General features: G+C 38.6%; 1 protein-coding gene across 1 annotated transcript in view; it reads left to right on the forward strand.

The window, feature by feature from the left end:
- The window catches only part of CRB1 (crumbs cell polarity complex component 1), a gene marked incomplete at its 5' end in the record, with an annotated part of 131,021 nt that overhangs the window by 54,772 nt on the left and 48,946 nt on the right, over nt 1-27,303 (forward strand). Inside the window, 1 exon segment of the mRNA XM_058176643.1 lies at nt 22,048-22,995. Coding sequence (XP_058032626.1) covers nt 22,048-22,995 — 948 coding nt within the window.

A 27,303-nucleotide genomic window follows, 5' to 3' on the forward strand; every position in this document is an offset into this window, starting at 1 on the left:
AGACCCTTATTGCCCTGCCAAAAAAAAAAAAAAAAGAGCCACCCCAACGTCTATGAAAATTAACCTTCTCTGCCAAGAGACACTGTGCAGGGTATTTTCACTATTGGTGTGCATACAGGCTTAGATTTGTGCTGGGTTCTTAGTGCTTAGAGCACTGACCTTCAGAGGCACCCTGGTCCCTTGGAAGCTAAAGGAGGACTCATTTTCATGCTTGCAGTTGTATTGTCAATTTCTGTGAGACAATGTTGTTGAAGTAACTCACTCACTCATTCATTCATTCATTCATTCCTTGTGTGTCCAATCACACTTAGCCAATAAAAATTCTATTCTATTCATTCATTCATTCATTTTATTTTGTCAAATACATATTAAATAATTATATAAATATAAGCATGAATTGAATACATAAAAGGAATACAACTAAAGGGAACATTAGGACAGGGACGGTAGGCACGCTGGTGCTCTTATGCGCCTTACAGACCTCTTAGGAATGGGGTGAGGTCAATACTAGATAGTCTTTGGTTAAGGCTTTGGGGATTTTGGGAAGAGACCACAGAGTCAGGTAGCACATTCCAGGCATTAACAACTCTGTTACTGAAGTCACATTTTCTGCAATCTAGATTGAGAGGTTCACTTTAAGTTTGAATCTATTGTGTTCTCGTGTATTGTTGTGGTTGAAGCTGAAGTAGTCATTGATAGGAAGTACATTGTAGCAGATAATTTTATGAGCTATGCTCAGGTCATACCAAAGGCGGCGTAGTTCTAAATTTTCTAAAGCTGGGAATCCTCCTTCCCCCTTTTGCACTTTTATTGTTTTTCGTTCAAATAAATATTCATGTTATTTTACTTGGCTCTATCTTTATTTTTTACATTGACCAGTAGCTGCCTCATTTCCCACCCTCGGCTTATACTCGAGTCAATAGTTTTTCCCAGTTTTTTGTGGTAAAATTAGGTGCCTCGGCTTATATTCGGATCGGCTTATACTCGAGTATATACGGTATTTAAAAATGAAGAAAAGGTTGGGAACTACTGTGTTATATCATAGTTTTGCAATGTAGTTTCTTTGACGTCGAATCCACTGCAGTCACTCGACTTGAAAAACTATTCAGAAGCAATTTCTCTTAGTAACCAGCTACCACATAGAAGTTATGTTCTGTCCTGTACAACAAGTCAGTCTTTTCCAGGCCAATGGCCGGCCTTCAGTTGTGTTCCATTAGTTTCACTTTGCATGTTCAGATCGCTTCATCAGGTAACAGTATTATATTTGACTAGTGATGGAATGCATTGACAATGCATTGGAAAAACTTATATGTCTTAGCTATTGACACGCCTCCCAGAAAAGTACATCACTGCTAAAATATGTCCAAAATTAACATCCAGGTATGCTTGGAATCGCGCACACACAGCCATTGCGTAAGTGCCATAATGAGATTTATCTTAAGCTTACTTATCTGGCTGCATTGTCAATCTGCCCTGGCAAAACAAGCATATTAACAGACCCTCCAAGTCCTCGTTTTGAAATGGATAAATGCACGTCCCATGGAAATTGCTAATAGAGGAATCACATCTACTGTGGGGGAAAATGATTGGAGCTAGGATACAGACTTGGGGTCTTTTAATGGCAATGATCACAGGTATTTTTTTCCTTTCCCCCTCCTCCCCCTCCCTTCGCAACCCCTCCCCGACTTCCCGGAACGAGCACAAGGTATAGTTAAAAGTAAAACAAACATATGCTAAAAGTTTTCGTCCCAACTTAATTATACCCTACAATCATCAATTCCTAACTTCCCCAAAAGCAATCAAAATAATACATCATAATCATTCAAAACAGTCTGATAACTCTTAGTCTGCATACAGCCTTATATTTCTGCTGGCTTCTTAGTGCTTAGAGCACTGACCTTCAGAGGCACCCTGGTCCCTTGGAAGCTAAAGGAGGACTCATTTTCATGCTTGCAGTTGTATTGTCAATTTCTGTGAGACAATGTTGTTGAAGTAACTCACTCACTCATTCATTCATTCATTCATTCCTTGTGTGTCCAATCACACTTAGCCAATAAAAATTCTATTCTATTCTATTCTATTCATTCATTCATTCATTTTATTTTGTCAAATACATATTAAATAATTATATAAATATAAGCATGAATTGAATACATAAAAGGAATACAACTAAAGGGAACATTAGGACAGGGACGGTAGGCACGCTGGTGCTCTTATGCACGCCCCTTACAGACCTCTTAGGAATGGGGTGAGGTCAATACTAGATAGTCTTTGGTTAAGGCTTTGGGGATTTTGGGAAGAGACCACAGAGTCAGGTAGCACATTCCAGGCATTAACAACTCTGTTACTGAAGTCACATTTTCTGCAATCTAGATTGAGAGGTTCACTTTAAGTTTGAATCTATTGTGTTCTCGTGTATTGTTGTGGTTGAAGTTGAAGTAGTCATTGATAGGAAGTACATTGTAGCAGATAATTTTATGAGCTATGCTCAGGTCATACCAAAGGCGTAGTTCTAAATTTTCTAAAGCTGGGAATCCTCCTTCCCCTTTGCACTTTTATTGTTTTTCGCTCAAATAAATATTCATGTTATTTTACTTGGCTCTATCTTTATTTTTACATTGACCAGTAGCTGCCTCATTTCCCACCTCGGCTTATACTCGAGTCAATAGTTTTCCCAGTTTTGTGGTAAAATTAGGTGCCTCGGCTTATATTCGGATCCTTATACTCAGTATATCGGTATTTAAAAATGAAGAAAAGGTTAACTACTGTGTTTAGTTTTGCAATGTAGTTTCTTTGACGTCGAATCCACTGCAGTCACTGACTTGAATATTCAGAAGCAATTTCTCTTAGTAACCAGCTACCACATAGAAGTTATGTTCTGTCCTGTACAACAAGTCAGTCTTTTCCAGGCCAATGGCCGGCCTTCAGTTGTGTTCTATTAGTTTCTTTTTTTTTTTTTTTCTTTTTTTTTTGGGGGGGGTATTCTTTTTTTTTTTTTTTTTTTATTCAAAAAGTTTTACAAAAATTTTTTTTTCCCTTTCCCCCTCCTCCCCTCCTCTTCGCAACCCTCCCCCGACTTCCCGAACGAGCACAAGGTATAGTTAAAAGTAAAACAAACATATGCTAAAATTTTTCGTCCCAACTTAATTATACCCCTACAATCATCAATTCCTAACTTCCCCCAAAAGCAATCAAAAATAATACATCATAATCATTCAAAAACAGTCTGATAACTCTTAGTCTGATATCTACATTGAATATAGTCAATCCATTTTTTCCATTCCTTTAAGTATCTTTCTTGCGTATTGTCTTTCAAAAGGCTGATATCTTCGCCATCTCAGCCAAATTGGCAACTTTCAATATCCATTCTTGTATTGTTGGTACTTCTTTTTTCTTCCAATATTGTCCTATTAGTAATCTTGCTGCAGTTATTAGATTTAAAATCAATTTAGTCTCAATTACTGTACAATCCGTAATAATTCCCAACAAGAAAAATTGCGGCAGGAACTTTATCTTCTTTTCAGAACATTTTGTAAAATCCACCAAATTTTTATCCAAAAGGCCTTTATGTCCTTACAAGTCCACCAAATGTGAAAATATGTAGCGTCATCACAATTACATCTCCAACATTTTGCTTGCATTTCTGGATACATACACGATAATTTTTAGGATCTAGATGCCATCTATAAAACATTTTATAAAAATTTTCCTCAGATTCTGTGCCTGTGAATTTAACATTTCTAACCCAAATTCTTTCCCACGTTTCCAATAATATTGGCTCCTGAAAATTTTGTGCCCACTTTATCATACAGTCCTTTACCAAGTCCCTTTCAGAATCTATTTCAAGTAACAAATTATACCATATATTCCAAATTTTATAATATTCCATTTCTTCTCTATCCTTTAATTCCATAGTTAACCTGTCTCTCTCTGCATACTCAAGTACCTTTCTCATTATCATTAAGTCCGAGGGGTGTTGTCTTGTTTCCAGTTTTGGGTAAAAACAATTCTAGGTGTCATAATTATATGAAGTATTATATATTGAAGTCTTTTACATACTTTTCTGAAAGCATAATTTGTAATAACTTGTAATAATTTTCCATGGAAGTCTTTCTATGGAAATAATTTGTAGGTCTCTCAATGTATTAGTATTACATTCAGTGGTTCCATAAATGTTTCTGTTATGTATCTTTAAATATTTTGGCGGGAAACAAACACGTTGCTGATTGGTTGAAGCCGCCGGTTAAACAGTATATAAGGAGATGTTTTTCCCCAGCCAGGCTGCTGGGTTCACCCTATATTAAAGAGCTGTTGTCACTACCCTGGTCTCCAGCCTCGTTACTTCCCGAACTTAACACTGGCGACGAAGGTGGGATTTCGAGGCTAAGGAGAACCAGAACCGAGCTGAAGCACGGAAGAACCGAACCCAGCAAACACAGGGCAGAAACGCGGAGATGGCCAGTTACACTCCACCCGCACCGTTCGACCCAGCCAGAGAGAAATGGGGAACGTACATGACCCGTTTCGAAAGCTTTCTAGAAGCAAACGAACTGCAAGGAGTTCCAGACAACCGCAAAAGGGCATACTTCTTGAGCCACTGCGGTCCCGAGGTCATCGACATCGCGGAAGCCCTGGCAGAGCCAACGCCGGTACAATCGGTATCGTGGCAAACTCTGCAAACCCTGCTAAAAAACCATTTCGCGCCAATGCCGTCCAAATACGTCGCGTTTTGAATTTGGAGGCGCCGACAGCTGAGGCGAATCCATCGGCGACTACATGGCCGCCCTGCGGAAAGCCTCAAAGACTGTGGGTACCGAGACCTAGACGAGGCGCTGCTGGAGCAACTCATCCGGGGGGTCAGAGACATGCGTTTGCGGAGGCGGCTGGTATCGAAAAGCAATCTAACGCTGGCAAACGCTCTGGGCGAAGCCAGGGCGCATGAAATGTCCACCCAAGCGGCGGAGACCCTGCAAAAGCCACTCACAAGGCGAGCACAAAATCAACCCGGTGCACCAGAAGAGATCCAGACCGAATCTGGCGGTGAGGATGAGGAAGGGTTTGCCGAACCGAGAAACGCGCAAAGAGGACCGGGACGAATGCAGAAGTTGCGGAGGTCAACACCAGCGTCAACGCTGCAAGTTCAAGGGCGCTACATGTCGGCGGTGCGAGAAGAAGGGCACCTAGCTCAAGTCTGTCGAGCTCCCCAACCTTCCCGCCGAAAATTCAAATCGCCAATCAGGCGCGGGATCGGCAAGGCGACCCGCGATTGGTCAAACAAAAAAGGCGCGAATTCGAATCAAACGACTGTGGTCATAGGCCGCGCCTCAACCCGGGTGAAGAAGAAAATCTTCACCAAGCCCAAAATAGAAGGAGTACGGTGCCGACTCGAAGTGGACACCGGGTCAGCGATCACCATCATGTCCTGGGACACTTTGGCGACTGCCATCAGTCGCGAGCGCCACCTGCAAACACAACGGCTACGAGTCCACGACTACCAAGGGAATCGCATCCCTGTTCGAGGGACCACCTCTGTCCGAGTCGAGTACGGACCACACAAGAAGACCCTGCCCATCACGATCGTCGAAGGGACCCTGCCTAGTTTGTTGGGACTAGACTGGTTTCGTGCACTGGGCATGGGAGTGACTGGCATCTACAGAAGTGACTGTAACCTGAAAGACATACTCATGAGCGAGTTCGAAGATGTCTTCAAGGACTGCCTGGGCAAGTACAAGGGGACCCCTATTTCCTTCAACTTAGACCCCCAGGTAGCTCCCATTAGGTTAAAGGCAAGGAGAGTCCCTTTTGCCCTTAAACCTAGAATTGACAAGGAGCTAGATAAGCTCATAAATCAGGGGATTCTGGTGCCAGTCGATCACGCAAAGTGGGAGACGCCAATCGTCACCCCAGTAAAACCAGATGGGTCAATTAGAATCTGCGCTGACTACAAGGCGACGTTAAACAAAGCCTTACAGAAAAGCGCTTACCCGGTTCCCGTGGTGCAACACTTGCTGCACTCTTTGGGGCCAGGGCAAGTCTTTGCAAAGTTAGACTTGGCTCAAGCCTACCAACAACTGCCCGTGAGCGCCAACACAGCGAAGCCCAAACGATTGTAACTCACAGGGGTGCTTTCAAGTGTACCCGATTACAATTTGGGGTGAGTGTGGCACCGGGCTGTTCCAAAATTTAATGGAACGACTTCTGCAAGGGCTCCCAGGGTAGTTCCCTACTTGATGATGTATTGATATCAGCGAAAATTTAGAGGAATTGGGGAGCGTTGAGAAAAGTTCTGGGCATTTTCCGGTCAGCCGGACTAAAGGTTAAAGTGAATAAATGCCAGATAGGGGTAGAATCCGTCGAATTCTTGGGCTACCGAATAGACAAGAAAGGAATTCACCCACTGAGAGCAAGGTCATAAATTAAATATGCATGCCATCCATATAACAAATCATAACCTTCTATATTCAAAATTCTGTCCTCTGTTAAATTAAACCAATCACTTATTGCAGAGAGAGCAGCTGCTTCATAATATAATTTAAAATTAGGCATTTTAAACCTCCCTTTCCGAGAATCTTGAATTATTTTCATTTTAACCCTAGCTTTTTACCTTCCCATATAAATTTGTTAATTCCTTCTGCCATTCCTCAAGATTCTTATCTTTCTTAATTATTGGTATCATCTGAAAGAGGAATAAAAATCTAGGTAAAACATTCATTTTAATAGCAGCAATTCTCCCCAGCAAAGATAATTGCAATTTTTCCAAACAATCAACTCCTTCTGAACTTTTGCCATAAAACCTCATAGTTATTCTTATACAATTTCACATTTGATGACGTAATATAAACCCTAAATACTTAACCTTCTTTACAATTTCAAATCCTGTTACTTCCTCTAGTTTTTCTTTCTGTTGTCTGGCCATATTTTTATTATCACTTTTGTCTTTTCTGATTTACCTTAAACCCTGAGACATTCCCATATTGATCAATTATTTCCAACAAAGATTTACTAGAATTTATAGGGTTTGTTAAAGTAATCACCAAATCATCTGCAAAAGCTCTTAACTTATATTCATACTGTCTAACTCTAATTCCTCTATCTCCTTTACTTCGTATTTTATCCAATAATGGTTCTAGAGTTAAAATAAACAATAATGGTGATAAAGGACATCCCTGTCTTGTTCCTTTCGCAATCTTAAAAGGTTCTGTTAAGCTACCATTGATTATAATCTGTGCTGTTTGCTCTCCATAAATTGCCCTAATTATTCTTAAAAAACCATCTCCAAATTGCATCTTTTCTATTAATTTAAATAAAAAATCCCAATGCAATCGATCAAAAGCTTTCTCTGCATCGAGAAAAATAAATGCTGCTGGAATAAAATTTTTCTTTTCTAAGTACTCCAGTAAATTAATAATCTGCCTAACATTATTCCTCATCTGTCTCCCTTTTATAAATCCAGATTGATCATTATGAATTCTTCGCTGCAGAATCAACATTAATCTATTAGCTATTATTTTAACAAAAATCTTATAATCATTATTTAAAAGTGAGATTGGCCTATAATTCCCAGGTTTAGAACAATCCTGTTCCTCTTTGGTATCAATGAAATAAAAGAGGTTCTCCATGAGGGGGGAATTCCCCCTCCTAGTTGTATCTGATTAAATAATTCCTTAAGTGGACCTAACATCTCATCCTGTAAATTCCTATAATAACTAACTGTAAGCCCATCCGTCAGGAGTTTTCCCATTTTAATTGTTTAATTACCAAAATAATTTCTTCCGAGGTTATAGGCCGATTCAATTCATCCGTTTGTTCTAAAGTTAAATTTTTAACCTTATATTCCTTCAAATACTTATCAATATCCCTATTCGATATATTATCTTTAAGATATAAATTTGTATAATATTCTAAAAAAGCTTTTTTAATTTTATCCTGTTGATATCTCTACCTTTGTATTCTATTTTTCTATAGAACGTTGTTTTTGTCTTTTCCTTAAAGTGTATGCTAACCACCTACCAGGTCTATTTGCGTTACAAAAAGTATTATGTTTGGCATATTGTATATTTGTTGCCACCTGATCAGCCATTATCATATTAAATTGATTCTGTAGTAACTTTATTGCATCTTTAAGTTTTTGATCATGTGGGTTATGTATTAATAATTGTTGTTTCTTATAGATTTCCTCTTCTAAATACCTACGCTGTCTTTGTTGCTTATTTCTCTGTCTATTATTAAGATATATTAATACACCTCTCATAAAAGCTTTACTGCAGTCCCAAACCATTTCTATCGATGTTTCATTATTCAAATTATAATCAAAAAATTCTTTCATCTGCTTTTTACATTGATTTACATTATCCTGATATCTAAACAAATTTTCATTTAATCTCCAAGTTCTTCTACCCTCTTTTCCATATTGCAATTCCATCCAAACAGGACTATGATCAGACAAACATCTTGGAAATATCTTAGTTTTCTTCACCTAAAGAGCAAATCATTAGAAATTAAAATAAAATCAATACGTGAGAAGGATTGATGCCTATCAGAGAAAAAAGTATAGTCTCTTTCCTCCAGATTCCGCAGTCTCCATACATCTCTTAACTCAAAATCTTCTATCATATCAAAAAAGGATTTAGGCAGCTTTGCATGTGCAGGTATCTTCTTGGAAGAAGTTCTCTTGTCCTTTCGTGTATCTATTACTCCATTCCAATCACCCAATATAATACACGATTTATAATCCCATAGGATCAACTTATCATATAACATTCTATAAAATTTTTCTTGTTGCTGGTTGGGTGCATATATACCAAGCAAGAGAGTCCTTTTTGTTTCTATTGTAAGTTCAATAGCAATATATCTTCCATAAATATCTGCCTCTATTAACTTGGCTGGTATATCTTTTCTCAAATAAACCACTATGCCATGTTTTTTCTCCAAAGCTGAAGCAACAAAATGTTTACCTAACTTTGAGTTTATTAGGTACTTTTGATCTGATAGTTTAATATCGTTTCTTGTAAGCAAATAACATCATTTTAATTGTTTCAAATAATGAAATATTTTTCTTCTTCTGAGCTGAGTTCAAACCATTGACATTCCAAGTCAAGATTTTATTTGCCATTACTGGGCTGCTGAAGCCTTTGGGCAATCAACTGAAGATCGTCCTCCCGTATCTTCGGCCGTGCTCCTCCCACCGCTTCTGTAGCAGAGTCCTGAACTTTACTTTGAGTTTGTTGCTCCTTTTCTTTACGCTTAAGGGCTCCCCTCGTCAGTCAAATCCCCATTACACACCAGAGGGTTACAAGGGAGAACTGGAAAAACGAGAGAAATGGAAATAGGCGACAGTGTGGGCCCAACTATGGGGGCGGCCCAAGTTGGCTAGCAGGGCAAATCATAAAAGCAACGGTCCAAAATCATACTTAGTTGAGTTAAAGACAACCGGTATGGGCGCCACATAGATCAGATAAGAAGCGAATAGCCGAACAAACCGAGATAATTGAAACAGATCATGACCACTCATTCTTTGAACCCACAGCTGACCATAACCTGGGGAGGCGCAAGACTTAGCTGAGTTCCCGGAGGTCAGCGGCGCCATCAGGTTCCCGATGGAAACAGCAGGAAAACTCTAGTAATCCAAGGCGGATGGCCTAGAAAAAGAGACCTGCAAGTAATCCAGGGCGGATGGCTAGAGAAAGAGCTGGGAGGAGCAAACAGCCCCTCCGACCAGCTCAACCCACCAAGGACTGAACCGCGCGGGTCGAAAGAATTAGGAGGCCAGGTTATTTGCGTGACTACGTCGAAAAATAACATGTAAATAATATGTAAATAGAGGTAAAGTGTTTTCTGGGAGGGGAGGAGTGTTATGTATCTTTAAATATTTTGGCGGGAAACAAGCACGTTGCTGATTGGTTGAAGCCGCCGGTTAAACAGTATATAAGGAGAGGTTTTTCCCCAGCCAGGTTGCTGGGTTCACCCTATATTAAAGAGCTGTTGTCACTACCCTGGTCTCCAGCCTCGTTACTTCCCGAACTTAACAGTTTCTTAATCCTTTTAACATAATGTCAGTGGCCTTTTCTTCCAGTAAAGCAATAAGAATTATTATCCACATATACAAGAAGAGTTTGTAGAGGTATCCATGAAAACCTAAATTAGATGTATACATCTGTTTTTCCAGTTAAACATTAGCTTGCAGACTTTAAATGAAACGCATGAACTAAAAATGAAATACATGCTTCCTATTAATTAATAATATATTTTCTATGTCCCTTCCTAGTAAATCATTGCCACCATCTTCCTTAATTTTATGTAGAAACGTGTTATTTACTCAATTAATAAAATACAGACAATTAAAAAGAAGTAAAAATTAACTTGTCATGTATTCTTCAGGTTTTCAGACCAGCTAGGCGTCTCAGTAGTAAATATTCAAATGAGCAGCAGATGTTCTTATCAGCATACAGACATATAAAATATATCAGTTTGACTATTGAGGGGTTGTGTAATATTCAGATTCCCATTTCACAAACTATGGATAGTGATATTCAATAGTTCATTTATTATTTCTCTAATATACCTTAAAGAGTCTCAGACCTACAAAGTAGGTCTATTTTTATTATATCAGCCATAACAGCAGAATTTTGCAAATCTGAATGTGCTCCCCACCCCATCCCAGCTTCATTCGTTTATCTTCATGTGAACTAAGGAAGAGCTTGCCTGAGAACAGGGGTGAAATCCAGCAGGTTCTGACAGGTTCTGAAGAACCCATAGCAGAAATTTTGAGTAGTTTGGAGAACCGGCAAATGCTACCTCTGGCTGGCCCCAGAGTGGGGTGGGAATGGGGATTTTGCAGTGTCCTTCCCCTGGAGTGAAGTGGGAATGGAGATTTTGCAGTATCCTTCCCTGCCAAGTCCACCAAGCCAGACCATACCCACCAAGCCACGCCCACAGAACCGGTAGTAAAAAAAAATTGGATTTCACCGCTGCCTGAGAAGGTTTCTCAAGTTATTTCCTTGGCTCAGGCTTAAGCTCCTCTTACCTGATCTTTGCCTTGGTAGCAGTTTTACTTCCCATCCTTCAAGGCCATTCCCTCTACTCTCTACATACAGAAACTGAAAAAGAAAAAAAAATCAAACAATGTTAGGACTGTGAATTGCAGAACTCATGCACAAATAGGCAGTGAACTGTCTAGAATTGCCGCTATTTTCTCCAATTCCAATCAGTGTGGAAGAGGAGGCAACCTTAGTGAACATTCTTTCCCTGCCATCCCCTTTTCTCTCCCTTCCTTTCTTTTCTGTACAGCAACTTGCAAAATTTGATTCCTCACTGTTCTTTTCAAAAATAAACCACAATGTCTCTAGGAAGTTTCTTTTGCCTAGCAATCCAAGAATTAACTCTATAAATTTTGTCAATTTGATAAGCAACCTCTTGTGGATCAAGTTCAATAAATTCAGCCAGAGCTTCTGATAAAAATTTTTTTAAATCTTCCCCTTTATCTTCATTCAAACCTCTAATTCTCAGAGCTCCTTCCATCATTCTATACTGCATCACCACCACTTGATCTTCATTTTATCCAATTTGATTTGCATTCTCCCCATTCTATTTTCTATTTGTTGATTTGACTGAACAATTTCTTGCACCTCCTCCTCCACCACCTCCAGTCTTTTTGCCAAACCTTGAAAAGCCATTAAGATATCTTCTCTTATTTTTTTATTATTCTCTTTTATTTCTTCTCTTATTTTCTCATTATTATCCATAATCTCCTTAAACCTTTCTTCAGACACTTTCCCTTGCTCTTTAATCAGATCTTCTAAAGCTGGTTCAGAACCCCTTCTGCCCCCAGTCTTAGGTGGTTTAGTAGCCATTTCCGTTTTAAAATTCACAAAATATAAGTCTAGAAACTTCTCTTCTCCCCTTTAAATATAGGAGAGCTCAGTTCACTTCATTAAAATCCACACATAACATTTCTTATCTTCTTAGTTGCACAGACTGTTTAAAATTCCATTCGTCATTTTCACTCCCGTTCAGGCGCCATCTTAGAGTCAATTAGAACAAAGGAAAAGAAAAATTCTCTTTTTTAGAAAGTAGAAGTCAGGAAATCAAAAATACTTGCAATCCAATAATCGTCCGCTTGCACTCATTCCGTCTGCTTAAAGAGATCCATAAAGATAAGACAATTAGCAGAGATGGACACCTTCTTCTTTTCCTGCTTTTGCAGACACGCACTGAAGTCGGAGATGGCAGAAATATTTATGGGACCCATCGACCCTTCGAAGCTCTGCTTAATTAAAACAAAGCCTCTGGGGAGGTCTACCAACATTCCTGCGCTCTTATCTTTCCTCTTTCATCCAGAGAAAAAGATTAAAGCCGGCTTTTCCTGGCTTTTACGATGTTCAGTGCGGAGCCCCTTTAATTAGGGCTCAACGAAGAGGTGGAGCCACCCGGAAGCCCATGTTCCATTAGTTTCACTTTGCATGTTCAGATCGCTTCATCAGGTAACAGTATTATATTTGACTAGTGATGGAATGCATTGACAATGCATTGGAAAAACTTATATGTCTTAGCTATTGACACGCCTCCCAGAAAAGTACATCACTGCTAAAATATGTCCAAAATTAACATCCAGGTATGCTTGGAATCGCGCACACACAGCCATTGCGTAAGTGCCATAATGAGATTTATCTTAAGCTTACTTATCTGGCTGCATTGTCAATCTGCCCTGGCAAAACAAGCATATTAACAGACCCTCCAAGTCCTCGTTTTGAAATGGATAAATGCACGTCCCATGGAAATTGCTAATAGAGGAATCACATCTACTGTGGGGGAAAATGATTGGAGCTAGGATACAGACTTGGGGTCTTTTAATGGCAATGATCACAGGTATTTTTTTTTCCTTTTCATTCTAAGTCGTTTTTAACTCACTGTTAACTGAAGTTTACAATTTGAAAATCAGTTTGCTTCTAATGTAACAAAATATATTTTGAAAAACTATGGAAAAATAATGCTAATATTTATTTTTTTCTGAAACCTAACAATTTAGTATGCAAGTGAACTGTTAAAGGAACCGGTTATGTGGAATGTACATGGGTTAGCTAAGATATCATGAAATTAAACATCTAAATGAATTACCAAAAGAAAATATTATTTGTAAATAGAATAAAAATAGTTTATGATTCAAATCATTTGGAAAAAAACGTTAGTGTGGAGTATGCGAACTACAGAATGATACAGAAAGAATGAAATACCTAAACTACATTAAATCAGAAATGTTATACATAGATTGGTTGTTTCTCTATGTAAGAACATGCAGGACATTGGGATTAGCAGATGCTTATAATGGCTGAAAACAATGAATGTCTTGAAAATGTAATTTGTTTTTTTTAATTAAATTTTTATTAGACATATTTCAACTTTAAAAACCACATTTTCACTTATTACAGCATTTCAGTATCGATATCACTTGTATTGACATAATTTCTAAGTATATAGATTACTATTCTATGTATTATATAATCATTTAGTTGTATATTTTTAAATTATGCTAATAATTATAAATATGTATAGTATTTTCTCATTTTAATATACATACATTACATATTCCTTATACAGAAGCTTTATATCTATCTTCTAACAAATTATACCATATATTCCAAATTTTATAATATTCCATTTCTTCTCTATCCTTTAATTCCATAGTTAACCTGTCTCTCTCTGCATACTCAAGTACCTTTCTTATTATCATTAAGTCCGAGGGAGTGTTGTCCTGTTTCAAGTTTTGGGCAAAAACAATTCTAGGTGCAGTAATTATATGAAGTATTATATATTGAAGTCTTTTACATACTTTTCTGAAAGCATAATTTGTAATAACTTGTAATAATTTTCCACGGAAGTCTTTCTATGGAAATAATTTGTAGGTCTCTCAATGTATTAGTATTACATTCAGTGGTTCCATAAATGTTTCTTAATCCTTTTAACATAATGTCAGTGGCCTTTTCTTCCAGTAAAGCAATAAGAATTATTATCCACATATACAAGAAGAGTTTGTAGAGGTATCCATGAAAACCTAAATTAGATGTATACATCTGTTTTTCCAGTTAAACATTAGCTTGCAGACTTTAAATGAAACGCATGAACTAAAAATGAAATACATGCTTCCTATTAATTAATAATATATTTTCTATGTCCCTTCCTAGTAAATCATTGCCACCATCTTCCTTAATTTTATGTAGAAACGTGTTATTTACTCAATTAATAAAATACAGACAATTAAAAAGAAGTAAAAATTAACTTGTCATGTATTCTTCAGGTTTTCAGACCAGCTAGGCGTCTCAGTAGTAAATATTCAAATGAGCAGCAGATGTTCTTATCAGCATACAGACATATAAAATATATCAGTTTGACTATTGAGGGGTTGTGTAATATTCAGATTCCCATTTCAGAAACTATGGATAGTGATATTCAATAGTTCATTTATTATTTCTCTAATATACCTTAAAGAGTCTCAGACCTACAAAGTAAACCAAACTAAGACATTAATGTCAAATAGGTCAAGACTATTTTTATTATATCAGCCATAACAGCAGAATTTTGCAAATCTGAATGTGCTCCCCCCCCCATCCCAGCTTCATTCGTTTATCTTCGTGTGAACTAAGGAAGAGCTTGCCTGAGAAGAGGGGTGAAATCCAGCAGGTTCTGACAGGTTCTGAAGAACCCATAGCAGAAATTTTGAGTAGTTTGGAGAACCGGCAAATGCTACCTCTGGCTGGCCCCAGAGTGGGGTGGGAATGGGGATTTTGCAGTGTCCTTCCCCTGGAGTGAAGTGGGAATGGAGATTTTGCAGTATCCTTCCCTGCCAAGTCCACCAAGCCACACCATACCCACCAAGGCACGCCCACAGAACCGGTAGTAAAAAAAATTGGATTTCACCGCTGCCTGAGAAGGTTTCTCAAGTTATTTCCTTGGCTCAGGCTTAAGCTCCTCTTACCTGATCTTTGCCTTGGTAGCAGTTTTACTTCCCATCCTTCAAGGCCATTCCCTCTACTCTCTACATACAGAAACTGAAAAAGAAAAAAAAATATCAAACAATGTTAGGACTGTGAATTGCAGAACTTATGCACAAATAGGCAGCGAACTGTCTAGAATTGCTCTGGCTATTTTCTCCAATTCCAATCAGTGTGGAAGAGGAGGCAACCTTAGTGAACATTCTTTCCCTGCCATCCCCTTTTCTCTCCCTTCCTTTCTTTTCTGTACACAACATTGGGGCATCCACATACAGTAAGTGGGAGATACTATCCAGAGCAGGGGTCTCCAACCTTGGTCCCTTTAAGACTTGTGGACTTCAACTCCCAGAGTCCCTCAGCCAGCTTTGCTTTGCTGGCTGAGGGACTCTGGGAGTTGAAGTCCACAAGTCTTAAAGGGACCAAGGTTGGAGACCCCTGATCCAAAGAACTATGGGGAAAAGACGAGTAATGCCTATTGTGGTTTGTTCTGATGATTAGACAGGATAGATTATAGAAAGAAGAGAGTTATGTTGTAACGATAGAGTTTCATTTTCTGTCCTGTCTTCTCTTTGTTTTTGTTTTTTTTTCCCCAACGGTATCCTGATGTTTTATTTCTAAGTTGTTCTAGACTGTAGATTAAATTGCCAAATGTCTGGTTCTTGTATTTTCAACAGCAGAACGTAAACCAGAGTTATATATAAAACAGACGGAATATATTCTAGGTTTTTAATATAACTGTTCAATTGCATCTGTCCCCTGCCAAAAAAAAAAAAAAGAGCAGAGATCATTTTGGCATTCAATATGAAAAACATAGATGCTTTTGTAACTGTTAATGATTTTCTTATCTCAGTGCCTCAAAATTCTCTAAATTTGGGAAATTCACAGCTATTGTGATCCCTGTTGAGTTTTAAATGTTTATTCATTTAATTTGCAAATACTCATACACCTGTCCCCCATCATGTCTATATGTGTCTGTGTGCATGCATACAATACTGTAAAAAATATAATTCTCCTGGTGACGACACAGTCATATCTATGTCATTTCCTAGGAAACAATATGACATATAACACTGTCTTCTTTTCAGATGCTTTTTAGATGTTTGGTGTTTCTCCATCCAAGTTCAAACCATGCCTAATTTTGCTTAGCTTCTAAGCCCTGGTCAGGTATATCATAAACATGTTTCTTTTAGAATTTCATTGTTTTGGTCCTGAGCAGATAGATCTGAGGTGGAATCTGAGCAGCTTCACAGCAAGTCAGAACATCTGAGCTCATTATTCTATAGTGACCTCAAGGGGCTCTCCAGGTTTCAGACAGATGTTTGATACTTCAAAACGTTTGAGCTGGAACTTGGGAACATCTGTATCTTAATTATGCAGTCTGCCACTGAACTGCAATCTTTCCTTACATTCAAAAACAAAGGCATGCAGGTAGTCCTCAACTTAACAACCATTCATTTAGTGACCTTCTGAAGTTACAACAGCACTGAAAAAAGTGACTTACAACCATTGCACATCCCCAACTTTGATTTTGGGTTTTACTGATTAGATAGGTTTGTTGTTGCAGAAATGACTATTATGTAAAAATAAAAAGTTGAGGTTTGATGTCATTATCTTATTCTACAGCACCAAAGTGAGTTAGAAGTCAATGCCTTTTCTTTCTTTTTCCCCCCCTTTCCCTACACTTTTTCCTTCCCTTCTCTCTCCCTTATTTTCCTACTATTGTCTTCTGTGTTTTTGTATTTTATATTATAAATTAATTTTTAAAAATTGCACATCCCCATAGTCACATGATCAAAATTCAGATGCTTGGCAGCTGGTTCACATTTACAATGGCCGCAGCCTGCCAGGGTTATGTGATCACTATTTGCAACCTTTCCAGCAGGCTTCCAGCAAAGTCAGTAGGTTTGATTTACTAAACAACTGCATTCTTTTCCTTAATAATAACCGTGATTTAACCATCTTGCTTAGCAATGAAAATTCTGGTTTCATTTGTGGTCATAAATCAAGGACTACCTATAAAGCATTATTCTATAGAGGAAGTATACCAGGGTATATCAAGCAGTATTAAGAGGGATCAGTTCCTATAAACCAGGGGTGCCCAAACTTGGCCCCTTGAAGAGCGGTGGACTTCAACTCCCAGAATTCCCCAACCAGCATGAGCTATAAATATGAGCAAGTTGCTGGCTGGGGAATTCTGGGAGTTGAAGTCCACCGCTCTTCAAGGGGCCAAGTTTGGCCATCCCTGCTATAAACGTTCCTTCATTGTATGCCAGAATATGAATGTTGAAGTGAAATGAAGATGAAGTGAAATGAAATGAAGTGAGACACATTAATAGCCAATACAAAAATGCTTACATGTTCTTCATTTGTCTTAGAGGCATTGAATTGTGTCTGTTGTGTTCATGATTGCTAGAGGGTTTTTGTTGTGTCTTGTTTTTAAAGCATTTTCTTATGTGCAGACTGTTAAAAAAAACAACACCTTACTGATACTTCATATATTAACTCTGTCTTAGCAAATGTGTTTTATTGCATTGGCACATTTGATTACTTCTCATAATTGAGAAGCGTGTCACTTAATTTAAAAGGTGGAAAGGAAATGTACTGACTTTACAAACGAGTTCTTGGAACTGTTTCCTATCAGACATATTTTCAAACACATCAAATAATATGCAGCTTCATTCATTGCTGTCTTGTGACTCAAGGAAGTCATTTGCACCGGGAGAAATGAATGTAAAATGGATAAATAATGTTTCCTTCCTAACACAGAGACACTTCTTGGCTTTTTCGTGCAGCTTCTTCTAGGCCAGATAGAAGAAAATGGATAAAACAGCCCCTGAATGAAATTGCTTTACTAGGCAGAGATCCCCACAAACTTATATGAATCTTAAGATAATTTTACAGAATGTGAGCAGATGGGGAGCATTAAACCCCAACATAGACATGACCAGGTGAACTGAAACTACTTGTTTGTAAGTCACTCTGTATGGCTGGTTTTGCATTGACATCAAGTCCCTGACTATAGCATATGACTGTCAACTTGCTTACAGGTTGTCCTTTTATCAAGTGCTTGGGTGGCGAAGTATTTGTTTAGCACAGAGGTAGTCAACCTTTTTATACCTACCGCCCACTTTTGTATCTCTGTTAGTAGTAAAATTTTCTAACCACCCACCGGTTCCACAGTAATGCGTTGTGTATCGTTGTCTGTGCATGCCTCTTGCGCATTATGGATTGGGTTTGGGGAGGGCGCCGGCTACCAGCTCTGCTTGTCTGTTACAGCTGGGTGGTGTGGGGGGAGATGCGCGACCTATTCTGGGATGAGGCTCTTTTGTTTGCAGTCACACTATAGCGCCATTTAGTTTCACTTATGTAATGTGAACTAAATTATGCATGGGCGATGCAAATAGTATATTTTCAGAAATATACGGGGAATTTTATGAAAATCTAATGAAAATGTTTTTAAATAATGCTATGAAAATTTTTTAAAAAGTCAATTAAATTAAAAAAGAAGGAAAGTGCTTCAGTATCGGACAAAACCCTTATCGCCTACCATGAAAGCTGGAACGCTCACTAGTGGGCAGTAGGGACCAAGTTGACTACCACTGATTTAGCACATCCATGGCTAACTACAGGTGGGGAGAGAGTCATTTGTGGCAAGGATGAATTTAGTTTATCCTGCAAGAAAAGATACAGCACTAATCTCAGCATCTGCAGTAAAAAAAAGATACCAGCAAACAAGAGTGATTTTAACTGTAAACCTCTATTATATTGAAAGGAAAGAAAGCAAGAGTCAGCATACCAGACAGAAATATTGGTAGCTGTGTTAAACTCATGAACTCTAGGGTGGAATTTAATATAGAGTAAGAAGAATAGATTTAGTGCTTGCCGAAAAACAGTTAATTATGAAGTCATGCGAAAGTCTTTGAAAACAGCAGCTGGCTACCATGGAGAGCATTCCTAGAATGGACAAGTGAGGGACACCTTTCTTTTATTCTCATTGCATCTTAAAACTCCCAAGATGTCTCCATGCCTTTAAGACGTCATAACTGTTGGATCCTGCCCCTGTAGTGTATCCTGTACTGATGCTAAACAAAAACATGGCATCTCTTTTCCATCCATCTGAGCCAGTAACTACAGATTCTGACTCTTCCCTTACACTTGGATCCCCATTGTGCAAGATTACTAAACAATTTCTGAACGGTATGGACTCTTGTTAGGATGATCTGTCTGAATCATCCTCCTCAATATGAAATATCACATTTAATGTAATCTGGACAGGCCAGCAGCCTTTTTGTTTCCATTTAAATAGACTGAATGTCTCTGCAATAGCCTCCACCTTTTTCCCCTCTGTCTTTAGTCCCTTCTATCTTTAGTCTTTAGTCCCTTCTATCCTTTTTGTATATATTGCAGTCGGGCCTGAAGTCATAGAGAGCTGGAATATGACTAAGTATTGTATGCAAAGGATCAAAAGCTTAACAGAGCTGGAAGCGTAAGGGAACCAATAATTACACTAGTTAAGATAAAGCCTCCATTACTCCTTTTCTGCCTTTTCTGAGGATGTAGCCATTCCATTATCAAAGAAGAGCACAAAATCAAAAGGCAATTGTTCCATATTTCTGCACTTTCCTAGACACTGGTATTAATGACTTCAGACAAAGCCAAGGGTTAGCAGCAAGCAGAAGCAGAGCTAAGAGATCACTCTTCTTTTCGTGTTAAAGCTCCAGCTGAGGATAAATCACTATGTTCCAGATGAATGTGTAGGTTTTTTTTCTTTTAACATTTTGCCCTCAAGTATCGTTTTCATCATACACAAAATAATGAAATTATTGATATATATCATATCACTTTGTTTTATATATATATATATATATATATATATATATATATATATATATATATATATATATATATATATATATATATATATATATGTGTGTGTGTGTGTGTGTGTGTATGTATGTATGTATGTATGTATGTATGTATGTATATATGTATATATATATATATATATATATATATATATATATATATATATGTATGTATGTATGTATGTATGTATGTATGTATATATATATATATATATATATGTATATGTATATGTATATGTATATGTATATGTATATGTATATGTATATGTATATGTAAGTCTTTGGTTATTCGGGTTTTTCCCGTAAAATTAGAAGTGTCTTGGTGACGTTTCGACGAAGTCTCATTCGTCATCTTCAGGCTCCAGCTTCGTGCTTCTAAGAGCAGTGTGTGATCGCAGCTGTTTCTTCCTTTTAACTGCTAGTGGGGGTTTGAACTGATTGGGTGGGAGCTTGGCTGTGCTCTGATTGGCTGGGGTTTTTGTGCTCTGATTGGCTGGGGTGTGTCCTGTTTGGGTGGGGGCTTGGTTGTGCTCAGTTTAGTCTGTGTTGCAGAGGGATTTGAGCTGGTGAGCTGCATAGCTGTTGTTTGGCTTTGTGGTCGTGCTACATCTTCATAGTGGGTGTCAGTCTGCTGCATGTATGGATTGGAGGGGTTTGAAATGGCTAATGTTGCAGCTGCGGTCTGGCTTCTGGTCCTTGGTCATGCTTCATGATCAGTGTGGGTTTGGGTCTGCTTTCTGGGTGGATGTGCGGTGGTGACATCCTGTGTGGACCTCGTGAGTGTGGGTCTGGTGTCATTCCTCAGGTTAGGGACTCGTTTGTCAATAAGGGCAGGTTTCCAAATGGCTGGTAGGCGGGAGGTATCATCTCGTTTGTTCATGCTGTGTGGGCGTTTTTCTATCTCAATGGCTTCTCTGATTATTCTGTTGTTAAAGTGTTCAGTTTTCAGCCTGAAGATGACGAATGAGACTTCGTCGAAATGTCGCCAAGACACTTCCAATTTTACGCGGGAGAAAACCCGAATAACCAGAGACTTACATACAAACACCCGCGAAAACCTCAGAAAATATATATATATATATATATATATATATATATATATATATATATATATATATATATATATATATATATATATATATATATCTTTCTCTCTCTCTCTCTCTCTCTCTCTCTCTCTCTGTGTGTGTGTGTGTGTGTGTGTGTGTGTGTGTGTGTGTAGGTCTTGGCATATTCGGGTCTTTTCCCATGTAAGATTGAGAGTATCTTGGTGACGTTTCAACGAGGTCTCACTTGTCATCTTCGGGCTGGTGCTTTCGGCTTCGTGCTTGTGCGAGCAAAAGCATGAAGCCATAAGCACCAGCCTGAAGATGACGAGTGAGACCTTGTCGAAATGTCGCCAAGATACTTTCAACCTTACACAGGAAAAGACCCGAATATGCCAAGACCTACATACCTATACCCTTGAAAACCTACGAATACACACACACACACACACACATATATATATATATATATATTTGTTTTCTGAGGTTTTCGCGGGTGTTTGTATGTAGATCTTCGGTTATTCAGGTTTTCTCCCACATAAAATTTGAAGTGTCTTGGCAACGTTTCGACGAAGTCTCATTCGTCATCTTCAGGCTTCAGCTTCGTGCTTCCCAGAATTGGGAGCAGCTTCTCCCACATTGCTCTCTGGGAGCAATGTTCTCCCACATTGCTCCCAGAAGCACGAAGCTGAAGCCTGAAGATGACGAATGAGACTTCGTCGAAACGTCGCCAAGACACTTCAAATTTTACGCGGGAGAAAGCCCGAATAACCGAAGACCTACATACATATATATATATATATATATATACTGACAAAGAAATAAAGTATAGTATAGATCTATTTCAAGCTATTTATCCATACCCTATGGCTAGCCGATGAGAGCTAAATAGCTTGAAATAGATCTATACTAGTCTCACTTTATTTCTTTGTCAGTAAATATAAATTTAACACAAAATTGTTTGTCATGAAAGCGACTGCCTGGAGGGCTACTGGATTGGGGCTGAAAGGTGAAAGGGAAGCAGTATGCTCCCTCCCATATTTGGGTAGACCAGTTTGCTTCGATAGGAAAAGAACTACTTAAAATATATATATTTATATATGCCAAGAAACTGAATATGTCAAATAATCCAATTCCTTTTTTTTTTGGCAGGCATTCACTGTGAAGATGACATCAACGAATGTCACATGAATCCTTGTCAGAATGGAGGGATCTGTGAAAATTCTCTTGGAAGTTACACCTGCCATTGTCTCACTGGAGAGAAAGATGGGATTTTTTATGGTGGTCAGAACTGTACAGAAATCCTCTTTGGTTGTGTTCAACATACATGTCAGAATGGGGGATTGTGTATTCCTCATTTAAGAAATGGACAACATAGATTTAACTGCATATGTTCAGCTGGCTACACAGGAGTTCACTGTGAAACCACAACGACATTGTCTTTTCAGGGAAATGGGTATCTTCAGGTAAACAGCATTGCAGCCTCCTCTGAGGACTATTTTTATAACATAAACCTTAGTTTTTTGACTGTTCAGCCAACAACTTTGATATTTTACCGAGGGGACAAAGACACATTTGTGAAGCTGGAGTTACAGAATGGCTGTTTATACTTATCCATGCAAGTCAACAATCAACTGAAGGCCCTTTTACATGTAGCCTATAATGTCAATGATGGTGAATGGCATTCAGTGGAGGTTACCATAGTCAGAGAAGTAACACTGAAGTTACACAAGAGCTCTTGCACAGAATCATGTCTTAGTCAGACTGCTGCCATAGTAGATAGCAGACAGGCGGTGATTGCTTTTCGAAATGTATTTTTGGGTGGCTTGCCAGTAGGGAATAATGGCTCTCTACTAAATATCTACAGGACACATTCTGCACCTTCGTTTGTAGGCTGCCTTCAGGACGTAGAAGTGGATTACAGGATTATTATCCCAGAGAATTTATCATCTGACACATTTTTAAATGTCAAATCAGGCTGTGTTAAAAAAGATTGGTGTGAGTACCAGCCTTGTCAAAATAAGGGGCGTTGCAACAACTTATGGCTGAACTATCAATGTGATTGCTACCGGCCTTATGCTGGGCCAAACTGTGCTACAGGTAAGAACATTATCTCAAAACTAGGATGCTTCATTATAACTGAAATTGTATTATCAGTCAATACTTTTCAAGCTATGTTCTGAAGAAGTCTAGGTCCAACTAAGGGATCCCCTGGACCCAATTTCACTTGAACAGTCAATATTTCTACCAGAAGAGCTTTGCCTCTTGATCAGGGGCTCTTGGAATTGTGCTTAATATAAACGAACAATTTTCACAGTCTCAGAAAGTTTGCAAACCTCTCTACTGTAGAGAGACTGCAGAGCAGAGGTGGGTTTCAGCACGTTCTAATCAGTTCTGGAGAACCGGTAGTGGAAATTTTGAGTAGCTCAGAGAACCGGTAGTAAAAATTCTGACTGGCCCCACCTCCATCTATTCTGTCCCAGCTGATCAGGAGGAAATGGGGATTTTGCAGTATCCTTCCCCTGGAGTTGGGAGGGAATGGAGATTTTACAGTATCCTTCCTCTGCCACGCCTACCAAGCCACACCCACCAAGCCACACCCACAGAACTGGTAATAAAAATTTTTGAAACCCACCACTGCTGCAGAGTAATATGGTAATTGAAAATGCCTTAGTTAAAGGGATGGCAGCACGGCATTTCCACTATATTTGTCTTAATATAAACCACACCTGTCCAGAGTGATACAGGCATGGGTTATATTAATACAAATTAATATGCTGCCTCTCTTTTATGTCCATCTTGGCCATATCAGTACATCTACCTTAAATTCACCAGCAATTAGCCACAATCAGTTCAGGCTATTTGTCTATGTCAGGGATCTCCAACCTTGGTCCCTTTAAGACTTGTGGACTTCAACTCCCAGAATCACTTCGCTGGCTGAGGGACTCTGGGAGTTGAAGTCCACAAGTCTTAAAGGGACCAAGGTTGGAGACCCCTGGTCTATGTGATATGTACATTAATGAATGAAAATGGAAAGGTACTGTTTTACTCTTTTATGGGGGTTTTTTACATCTGCAACCTAATATACTGAGTCAGACATGTTGCATAACTGAGGAAAGGCCACCAAAATTTCATATGAGACCCATATACCTCAGATATTCTCGAAGACATGAGATGTGCATGCATAATTGGTTCAAGTACATTCTCACTGAAGAATCTTTCCTAAGAAGTCATTTTCACTTATTACTCTGTGGAATATCTTTAACTTTATGTATTTATTTCTTCATTAAATTGTTATGGTGCCCATCTCATTGATACAATGACTCGGGGCAGCTTACAATATAATAGAAAGTTTAAAAAAATTATACAGGTAAAACTAGGAGAGTTAAATAGAAAAACTTAAAAACCAAGATGATGGGCAGCCTAGGGTTTGTAGATCCTCTCTACCCCATCAGCCATTCCCAGTGTAGTAGACCCCCATCAGGGCTTCAGGCCAGTGGGCAAATGTAAAATTTGTTGCTACCAGTTCTGTGGGCATGGCATGGTTGGGGTCATGTGACTGGTTGGGTGTGGCCAACTTTTAAAAAAACTTTTTAAAGCATTTTTTTTGCTAACGGTTCGGGCAAATAGGTAATAAAAAATGCTTTAAAAAAGTAAAGAAAAGGTTCCGACAATCACACAGCACAGCTGATTGTCAGAACTTTTTTTTGCCTTTTTAAAGCATTATTTTACTACCGGTTTGCCTGAATCGATAGTTTTTATCACTACAATAATCAATAACAATAACAACAACAACAACAACAACAACAACAATAATAATAATAATAATAATAATAATAATAATAATAATAATAATAAACAATCAGCTGTGCTGCATGATCCTCAGAACCTTTTTTTCCCTTTTTTAAAGCATTTTTTACTACCGGTTCCGGCAAATAGGTAGTAAAAAATGCTTTAAAAAAGAAAAAAAAGTTCCGACGATCGAGCAGCACAGCTGATTGTCAGAACTTTTTTTTGCCTTTTTAAAGCATTATTTTACTACCGGTTTTCCTGAACCGGTAGTTTTTATCACTACCGGTTTGCCCAAACTGGAGTGAACCAGTAGCATTTCACCCTTGCTTCAGGCCAAGCATCAGAGCCAAATTTTCAGGCTCTTCCAGAAGACTATAAGTGGACCTCACCTCCAGGGGGAAATAATCCAGAAGGAGATGCCCAAAGCCGAAAAATCTCTTCTCTTGGACCATGCCAGCCTAAATTCTTTGGCAGATGGGATCTGAAATAGGCCTTTTTTGCTGGAACAAGTGGGTCTGGCTAGTCCCATCAAAGGGACACTCCAGAATCACATCTTTAAAAATTCTGAAGGAATCAGAAGCTGTCTGCAACTCATTAAAGCAACTACGTCTTCTTCAGCAACTACCCTCCATAAGTGCTACAGAAGACAACTACCCTCCACAAGTGCTATACAATCTTGAAGAAAGATGCCCTTTGTTAAATAACTTGATTTATTTATGTTATTTACTGGTTCTGCAGGCCTCCTCAATCACCAGTTGCAACCCTAGACAGAAATTAATTTACTTTAATTAACAAGTAAAATAAAGCAAGAAGTCAAAAGAAAAAACCAACAATAGCCAATACTGTATAACCTACCAAAGCTCATATTGGGGAATGAAAGCAACATGACAAAATTATACAGGCTTCCCTCACGAAGCACTAAAAAAAAACCAAAAAAAAAAAACCACTCTTGCCCATTTGGAAAAGTCAGATTTTCAACCGTCTACAAAAACACAGTAGAGTTGGAACTATGTAGATTTCAAAGAGAATAATGTTACTGTGGGCATGTGTAGCCACAAAAAAGGCCCATCTATGTAGCTTTGCCAGATGAAACCGATATACCAAGAGGCCTAGGATGCAGCCAATCCTGACAGATTTTGCCAGACAGGAAGAAATAATCAAAGAAGCATAGTCCCATAAGCATCCAGATCCTGAGCCACAGAGAGTTTTAAAGTGACAATCAACAGCTTGAAGTGCACCCAGAAGCAAACCAGCAACCAATGTAAATTTCAGTAATAATGGGGTTACATGAATGACCTAAGAAAAATCCATAACTACTTCTCACTCTGCTGCATTTTGGATCAGCTTTAGCTTCTGAATGGTCTTCAAGAATAGTTTTATATGGAGTTTTCTGATGCATGAGTGACCATGGAAAGTGTCATTTGGTCCAGGTAAGTTAATTGGCACACAAGATGACCAGATGTCACCCGCAAGCGTAATCGGTGCCATGCTGATACTTTACCCAGATCTAAAGATGAACTGGAAAGGATCCAGATAACCTTCCAGAACCATGCGGAATTGCAATTTAACTCCAAAAAGAGAAGGTTGGATGAAGGTCAAAAATTATCCAATGCTGCTGGATCCAGAGATGGCTTCCTGAGCAGGAAATGTACCAAGGCAAGCAGGACCATCTCTGGTTGCAGACAAGTGCTATATGTCCAAAGTATTTTTTTGCTTTTAATTCCAAACTGCTGTCTATCCCTAATAAATAAAATCCCTCTACTAGAGGTATCTTAGTTTTAACTTCTTGTAAGTACTTATGTATTGGTACTTCGAATGATAGCCAAAGGAAATGATAACAAGCTAATTCCCAACCAAATTTCTGTAGTTCTCAGACTCAAAGGCAAGGACGCAGAATTAAAGAAAAGCAACCAGTCGGACAAGATTTAATAAAAAAAATTATAACATGCACATGTATACCTCTTTACCTGAGAATAAATCCTAATGAAGTGCATAGCAATTCATATTAAGCAGACGCATGTCCAACTGTACTGAGCATACTTCTAAAATATGTCTGACTTGGTTTGAGCTCCCTCCAGAGTTTGCTTTCAAATATATTCATGCCAAAAAGTGGAGCTAAAATATTCCTACAAAAAGGGGAGGTTCCCACCGATCGCTGGCAGGAAAAGTAGGAAGCTAGAATGTGCATGACAAATATTATTATAGATCTTTAATTCAATTCAGATATCCCACTTCGGTGGTGGGTTGCTCCTAGTTCGCACCAATTCAGGAGAACCGATAGTAATAACGGTGGTGGGAGGCTCTGCCCACCCGCCTGGGAGTCAACAAATATGCTCTGCACATACACAGAAGCTTCTGTGCATGCGCAGAAGTGGTGTGCACATGAGCGAAGCGAGCACATGCATGGGCGCGAACCGGTAGTAAAGGTAAGTAAAACCTACCACTGCCCCGCTTCTAATAAACATGGCACAATTATGCTGAATTTAGCGCTTTGTGGAATTATAGGAATTCATGTGAGCTTTTGTCTGGTAAAAGTGTTTGCTATATACTTTTATTTGGAACACGTACTCTTCAAAATACATTCCTATATTTTAAAAATGCCATATTTTCTGTGCT

The sequence above is a fragment of the Ahaetulla prasina genome, chromosome 3 (assembly GCF_028640845.1).
Source record: "Ahaetulla prasina isolate Xishuangbanna chromosome 3, ASM2864084v1, whole genome shotgun sequence".
NCBI classification, from domain to species: domain Eukaryota; kingdom Metazoa; phylum Chordata; class Lepidosauria; order Squamata; family Colubridae; genus Ahaetulla; species Ahaetulla prasina.